Here is a 7,735-nt window from a genome sequence, read left to right as displayed (position 1 = left end):
TCCCTGGCAAAGGAGCCCACGACCAGCAGAGACACAGAGCACAGAAATGTTCCCTCACGAAGCGGATCCATCCCTGTGGGAGAGCAGAGGGCTCGACATGTGACACTCCCAAAAGAAAACCAAAAAAGACACGTCAGGACAGAGAGAAACCCCAACTGCCGGGACAAGCAGCTGCAAACAAACACCAGAGCAGATGTGATCTGACTCACTGAGGGTGGGGCAGGAAAGGGGCTCACAACCCCAACAAGAACCAGAGTCCTCTCTGCAGGCAAACCAAACCGTCTGGCAGCCGGAGGTGGGGAGGGAGCAGGATGGATCTGGTCAGAAGATGTTAGGAAAAGCTCAGGGAAAGAATACGAGGCTGCCCACAGCTTTCCCCACAGCAGATGAGCTCAGTGAAGCAGAGCTGGCCTCCTCTGGAGAGCTTCTGGCACATCCCAGCTTCTCCTGCCTGCTGAAAGCAAGGGCAGGGGAGCGTGCTGAGCACTGCAGGTGGAGCAGGGAGCAGTAACCCAGGTGAAGCCACCTGCCCCCACAGCTCTGAACTCCTGCAGCCCCTGCCAGTCCTGCCTGTAGCTTTGTGTCTGCCCTCAGTCAAACCAAAGCTGGTCTGACAGCCCTCAGTGCCCATCTGGGGCTCTCCTCCTCCTCCCCAGTTCAAAGAATCATGGAATCATTTAGGTTGGAAAAGCCCTCAAAGACCATTGAGTCCAATCATCCCCCAGCACTGCCAAGCCCACCACTAAACCATGTCCCCAAGTGCACATCTACATGGCTTTTAAATTCCTCTCTTCCTGCATGTCCAATATTTCATAAAATCTATCTCACAGGTTTGTCATTTCTTGGAGATGAGACATTCCAGAGCCCTGGCCATGCTCCTCATCCTCACCCAGGCTGTGGCACCGTTCCCTGGTAGAAATGGGGCTTCTGCACTGACCCAGAAAAAGCCCATTAGGTGGAAGGCTCCTGGCAGGCATCCTGGCCTCCCACCAATTCCTGAAGGTAAATGTGCTACAAGAGCTGTGCCAAGCAAAGCTGGCTCCAGGGAGCTGCTCCGTGGACAGCCATCTCCTCATCCTCCAGCTCCAGCACCTGGGGGAGGTCACCCCGCGCTCGCATGACTTGGGGAGGCCGTGAAAATGATGAAGCTTCACATGTTGAGTCATTCCACCATCAGGAGAGGAAGCAGTGAATTGCAAAGATACAGAGGTGGTAACTAAATTTACGAGTGGGATCCGTTTAAAAAGGAGGAGGAAAAAAAAAAAATCAAAGTAGAGCAAGTTGGAAAATTCTGTTCATTAGTTCTCTTTAAAAAGTTTCAATGAACTGTTTCGCATTCTCATTCAAGGGAGACAGTTCCTCCAATCCACAGTGAAAAGGGGACCTTTCTTCCCTAAAAATATTGTCTGTTTTTTAGGAAGAAGGAGTTTAAACAGCACCAATAGAAGAGCAAATCAAGCCTTCCAAAGGAAGGTGCCTCTTGGTGGAAGCCCCTCTCCCCAACATGGCTTGGAAGCAGGGAGCCAAGCAATTACTGGCATATGGATAAATACATTGGCACCATATTTAATATCTGCTGCCACACGGCCTGATCTTAGGGGGATTCACACTCCTACGGGGCATCCTCTGAAAAGGTCATGGCTTTAAAATCCAAATAATTCCAGATTTCAGGGGTGGCCTCAGAGGATGTGGGGCCCTCTTCCTTCCTAATGCCAGGAGATCCTTCTGCGTCCCAGAGCATCGTCCTGAGATCCCCCCACCTTAGGGAAGCAGGCTGTCCATCTTTGGCCAGATCTTTCCACATCACCCCTCAGGGGCTGGGTGAAATCAGGACGAGGATTTCGCTCGTGTCCGTGACATCCTCCAGGTACAACCTTCCCACCAGGAATGGGACTCATCCCTCCTTCCACGGGGAACCTCAAGTTCAATGTTTGGGTGCCATTTGAGTCAAGGGAGTGAGGCACTGCCAGCGCAGAATTTCATGAATAATGCTTCCAAACGGGATGAATCACTCCCTGGATCCGCTCTTCCCTCCAACAGAGGGAGCTTCGATCCTCCGTGGTTTTCAGATAGCAAATGGATGGAAAGAGGAATCCCACTGTGAAGAGTCCACCTCTGCCTCCCCCCACAGTCAGCACTGAATCCCACCCCCTCACTGCAGAGCAGACCCTCCTGGACAATCCATACACCTGCCTTTCCCCCTCTCCCGACGACCTGGGAACTAAGGGTCTAGGATTAGCAATAAACAGACTGGGAAATCATCTTTTCCACCATGTGCAAGTGTACCAGGAAGCCAAACCTTGCACCTGGCACCGTTCACAGCAGTATCATGAATATTATTAGTAAGAGACCTACCCATCCTAACGTTATATTTATATGTACAAAAATAGATCCACAGAACTCTACGGAAAGAGGTGGCTGGGAGGAGGCAGCGGGTGAGCCCTGGGTGCAGGGTCTTGGGGAAGCCAGGGGATGTGTTGCATGTGTTTCTCCAGGGGAACCATTCGCTTGTCTCTGTGCTCACACACCTCAGAAGAGAGACAGGCAGGCAGAGCTGAGCTCCAGGCCACCATCCCAGCTCCAAACTTCCCTGCACGGTGCCAGTGGGGTCACAACGGGGAGCCGGCGCCGTGTGGAGATGGGGCTGAGCTCGGGACCAGGAGGAGCCCTCCAACAACAGCAACCAGTTGGGCTCATTATCATCCCAGCAAGGGAACACGAAGCCCTGACCCGGATCCGGGTGCCCGTCTGCTCTGCAGATGGCCCAGCCCCGGGGCTTGGTCCAGACCCATTCCCGGTTGTCCGCGCAGAACCCTCAGCAGGGCGAGGACTCAAACAGAACATCTACAGGGAGGGAAGGTTGGAGTCCCCAGTTTTGACACCCCCTCGTGCTCTCCGTGTGCTCCAGCCCGAAGCAGGGTGACAGAAGCCCCTGCTGGGGAGTCCCCGGAGCAGTGGCTGCTGACAGTTGACTTTGCCATGCACTTTTTTAAAGTGAATTCAGTGCTGGTGGAAGGTACCAGGTTGGGATTCAAGCACGGAGCTGGTGCCTGCAGCATCTGCTCGGTGGTGGGATGGAGCCAGGCAGCAGCTCCCACCCCAGGCAGCCCTCCAAGGCCTGGAGAAATGAATGGCAATTTCCAACCAGCTCCTTGTTCTCAGCCAAATCCCAGAGGGGACCTTTCCCTCGCTGCAGTCGGGCAGGAGCGAGTGGGCTGGGCTGCCTCCGATAGCTCCTTCCCCTGCCAGAAGGTTTCTAAAGCTTCCCACACCTTCCCTTCCTCTTTGAGACAGAAAAACACGGTGCCACCTCATTTTGGAGCTCGCTCACTTCTCCCAGCAGCTCCCAAGCCTGGAGGGAAGGCGCTGCCACTGAGGAGACCCCACAGCACGCCAGCCCCTCAGGAAAGGGGACCTACGGCCACCTGAGAGGAGAAAGGCCACCCATGGAAAGGACTGGAGAGGGAGAAAGAGTGAGAGGAGGTGGTCTGGCTCCCGGGGGGCTCTTGCACAGGGGGTACATTGACCTGCCTCTTTCCCCCATGGAGAAGGACCACACTGTGGGGCAGCTCCTAAACCTGCTGAGACCAGAGTCCTGAGGACCCCCCGGTCACCCTTCCCATGGGGGCAGAGTCCCAAAGACCCTCTGGGTCACCTTTCCCTGTGGGATACAGCCAGGGAGGGCACCCACAGCTCTCTCTGCCTCTCCTGTCCCTCTCCCATATGTGCAAAACCACTGTTTCCCCCAGCTCGGTGCCAGTTCCCCCGGCCAACCAGCCAGGATGTCACGAAGCCTGGGAGACCCTCAGCTCACCCGTCTCATTCCCAGAAGGTGATGGTGGGTAAGGGGGAGCACTGCAGTGTGGAGGGAGCCCAGGGAGGAAGGGGATGGAGGAGAGAGAAGGAGGAGGAGGAGGAGGAGGAGGAGGAGGAGTGGGAGGAAGAGGAGCAAAGCCTGCTTCTCCTCGCCGGGAGGGTCATACCGGCTTGTCCAGTGTTTTGGGGAAGGGCGTGCCGCTGGACGAGGAGATCTTCCTGCAGACCGTGTTGGTGTGGCTCTGGCAGCGGCAGCCGGGTCGTTTGAGGCCGTCATAACCCCGCTGGCAAAGTTTGAGGCACCCCAGGGTGGGAAAGTAGCAGCAGAGGCAGGGCATGAGGAGGGAGAGGAAGCTCATGGCAGCCCAGCGGGCGCAGCAGGACCCCGGCCCGCAGGAGCAGGGGTCGTCGGCGCAGGTGTCCTCGTCGTCGGTGGAGCAGTGGTAGAAGAGCCCCTTGACGCAGCAGAGGCAGGTCCCGTAGTCGAGGAGGCTCTCGGGGGAGCAGAGGCAGCGCTGGTTGCAGAGCCAGCAGGAGGGCAGGCTGCGGGCGGCCGTGCACCGCGCGCACTTGCAGCGCCCGCACTCCTCGCAGATGAAGAGGTGGCCGCTGTGCAGGGTGGGCTTCTCCGAGCCCCCCTTCAGCGGCGACTCCTCCGCCTTCAGCTCGCCGGCGCGGGGCTGCGTCCGGATGAGGGAGTGCCCAGAGTGGGAGGGCGTCAGGCTGCTCAGGAGGCGCTGGTCGGAGGCGGTGGTGCTTTGGGAGACCGAGCTGGCCGTGCTGGAATGGCTCAGGTGTGGTTGCAAAGGCGGCATCTGGTGCTGTTGGCTGTGGCTGCGGTGCAGGTCCTGGAAGGTGGAAGACACCAGGCGGTCCTGAGACCACTCCTGCTTGTGCGGTGGCTGGGCCAGGGAGGGGTTGGAGCGGGCTTGCTGGAAGCAGGTCGCCGGTCTCTCCACGTAGTTGTTGCTGGCACGGATGGAGCGGATTTGGTCAATGGACAGGACCTGCTGGAAGTCCTCAGCGGGTGGGTCCATCGTCTCGTCACAGCTGAGTTCAGCCACGCTGGAAGAGAGCTGCATTTCCAGGAGCCAGGAGACCCTGCGGCATCAGGGCACATCTAAAAATCCTAAAGGATGGGGCGGGAAGAGAGAAAGTATTCCTGTTACATTTTATAAGGGATCCATTCATCTAATCCTGGACCGGTTTGGGTTGGACCTTAAAGCTCATCCCGTTCCAAGCCCCTGCCATGGGCAGGGACGCCTTCCACTAGACTAAACCAATAGGCAAACGCCGGCTGGAGAGCTCAGAACAAAAGGATTTCCAACAATCAGATCCAGAGTACTGTTGCTCCTGGGAACACTTAGACTGGACGCACCCAAAGGGCAGAGGGCCGTCGGATCTGCCCCTCAAACCCAGCAGGCGCAGTGTCTCCCCACACTTTTGAGCCTCTCATGTCATTCCAGAGGATTTTCCACCCCTCCCCAGCACCTCCCTCTCCTTCCCCAGGGACACATGGTGGTCCTCTCTAGGGGAGGGGAAATGGGAAGCAGTGACTTATCCAGAGGCACGGCAGAACTGGGAATGTCATCTCGCTCAGAGAAGGTTTGGGGTTCCCAACGCGCCCGAGCAGCCTCCTGCTGCCATTCCCTGCACACCCCGGGAGCACTGGGATGGGGAATGTGAACAGAATTAATTTTAGGTAGCAGCAGTGACAAATCAGAATAATGGAATCACGGAATCATTAAGGCTGGAAAAGCCCTCTAAGGTCAAGTCCAACCATCAACCCAGCACCACCACCACGTTCACGACTGAACCACGTCCTCAAGTGCCACATTCACGCATTTTTTGAACACTTCCAGGGATGAAACTGCAACTAATTGCAAAAAATGAGCCCTACACTTGTCCACAGACAGGACTATCCCACTGACTCTGAGTCCTGGTGCACTGCAGCATCCCGTTATCCCATCCACAGCCCGGGAGCCAATTTGCTCCCATTGGGCAGGTTTCCCTTTAACCCCGGCAGAGACACGAGGGAATGCAGCTTTGGCAGCAGGCAAGCCCCATCCTGCCCCTCACACTGCTGCCATGCCCTTTGCTGTTGTTTTCAGGAAATGGCACTTCCTGAGTCGGCAGCACTGGCAGCAGAACCCGCTGTGTCCAGGAGTGTCAGCACCTTTGAGGGATGTGGGATGGGACAGGGAGGACCTCCATGTTCCACAACTCCCCTTCCTGGCAGGTTCTATCCCATGGCATCAGCTCCATCACCAAGCCCTCGTCTGCCAGACCTCACCACCAGCAACGGGGTGAACCTTCCACGGGGCTGGGAGAGGGGCCCTCGTCTGCCAGATCTCACCACCAGCAACGGGGTGAACCTCCCACGGGGCTGGGAGAGGGGCAGGTGGGCACGGGGCTTCCACCCAGGCAGCTCCCAGCCCTTGGGAGGGAGGGAGGAAGAGAGACACAAACCTCCCACTCCTGCCGCCTGGAGCTACCCTGGAGCGCCCCGAGAACGGACACCACGTGTTTCATGCCAGACCCAGCCACAAGCTCTGCCCGGCTCTTCCAGCCCAGATTTCCGCATTGAACACCCGCTTCCCGTGCACAGCCAGCTTCCCCAGGACGTTCTCCTCTGGCAGATCAAAGGAGTGATCCCTCAGTGACACGGATATTGTCGCCGTGCCCGGCCCAGCAGGAAGACGCTGTTCCAGGAGGAAGCTCCCTCCGGCGCTGCCCACGGTCAGCAGGACGGGGCGGCCGCGGCAGCCGCCGCTTTCAAGTAGGTGAAGGGGCCACAGGTAGAATCTGCTCATGCAGCAGAGAGAGGCAGAGGGAAGATTGATTTTCATTAGCTCGGCTGACCTTGAGGAGCAGGGGAAAGCAAAGGCAACTTACTTTGACTGTTCAAGCAAGATCTCGTCTCTCCCATCCCCCTCCCCGCAAAGAAAAAGTGATTGATCTGCTCAAATTTGGGGTTTTCCTGCACACGGAGCCCACCTGCCGCCCGCTCCACGTGATCCCCCATCCAGGGAGACACAGACAGTGAGGAGTCGCTCGCCCAGGACACCCCCAAGTGATTTGGACACCCGTTTCTCTCACAGCAATACCAAGGTGAATTAGGAGGGCATGGCTGACTCAGGGCAGGTTTGTGAGCACCCAGCCGGGATGGGAACAGGCCAGAGGCAAAGCTCTTGTGAGCTGTCACCTGCTGCCACCGAGCTCCTCACCTGGGAAGGTCTTACTAAAGCACAGGCTGGTGACCTGAAGCCCCCCAGACTCCTGAATCTCAGCCTGCAGCCGGGACCACACAGAGGAGAGCAGGGAGAAGCCTCGGTGCATTCCCACGTCCCTCGTGCCCGGATCCCATCGGGGAGGGGGATCATTCCAGGGACAATGCTGGTTTTCACACGGGCAGCAGCTGCTCACACTGGGTATCCATCCCTACTCACCTGGGCTGTGGCAGTACCTGGGCATTCACACGTAGCCAGTAAGGCCCCTGTGAGGGTTCGGGGGGGCTTGAACCTCGGGGAGACACAAAGGGAGAGAGAGAGGCAGCAGAGGGTCCCGCTGTGACAAAGCCAGCGGAGTGACAAAGCCAGCGGAGCCGGGAGATAAAGAGCAGCCAAAGGGATGATCCAGTCCAGGTGTTCCCAGTCCTCTGCAACACCTGGAACTCAGGAGGCACGAGGAGACCCATGAGCCAAGCTCGGGTGGGAGGGAGGGACACCGTGAGGAGGAACAGAGCCCTGGGGACATGGGCAGAGAGAGGAGCTGCCCGTCGGCTCTGCAATGCCAGACACTCAGGATCTGGGCTCAGGGCTTGGACACAGCATCCCGGGAAAGACAGATCCTGGAAGCACCCCCAGTGCTGGACCGGGGCCCCAACACCCCCAGACCTGTGATTCCCATGTGCAGGGTC

General features: G+C 57.8%; 1 protein-coding gene across 1 annotated transcript in view; it reads right to left on the bottom strand.

Moving 5' to 3' along the window:
- Nucleotides 1-731: 731 nt before the first annotated feature.
- SPRY3 (sprouty RTK signaling antagonist 3) overlaps nucleotides 732-7,735 on the bottom strand; it is a 15,459-nt gene continuing 8,455 nt past the window's right edge. The window contains exon 2 of the mRNA XM_018083339.2: nucleotides 732-4,945. Within this exon, the coding sequence (XP_017938828.1) occupies nucleotides 3,978-4,898 (921 nt within the window). The 5' untranslated portion in view covers nucleotides 4,899-4,945 and the 3' untranslated portion in view covers nucleotides 732-3,977. The remainder of the gene's footprint in view (nucleotides 4,946-7,735) is intronic.

Source organism: Manacus vitellinus, unplaced genomic scaffold, assembly GCF_001715985.3.
Source record: "Manacus vitellinus isolate BGI_N305 unplaced genomic scaffold, ASM171598v3 scaffold_62_pilon, whole genome shotgun sequence".
In the NCBI taxonomy this organism is placed as follows: Eukaryota; Metazoa; Chordata; class Aves; order Passeriformes; family Pipridae; genus Manacus; species Manacus vitellinus.
Note: the sequence above shows the minus strand (reverse complement) of the source record. Positions and strands in the feature narration are given on the sequence as shown.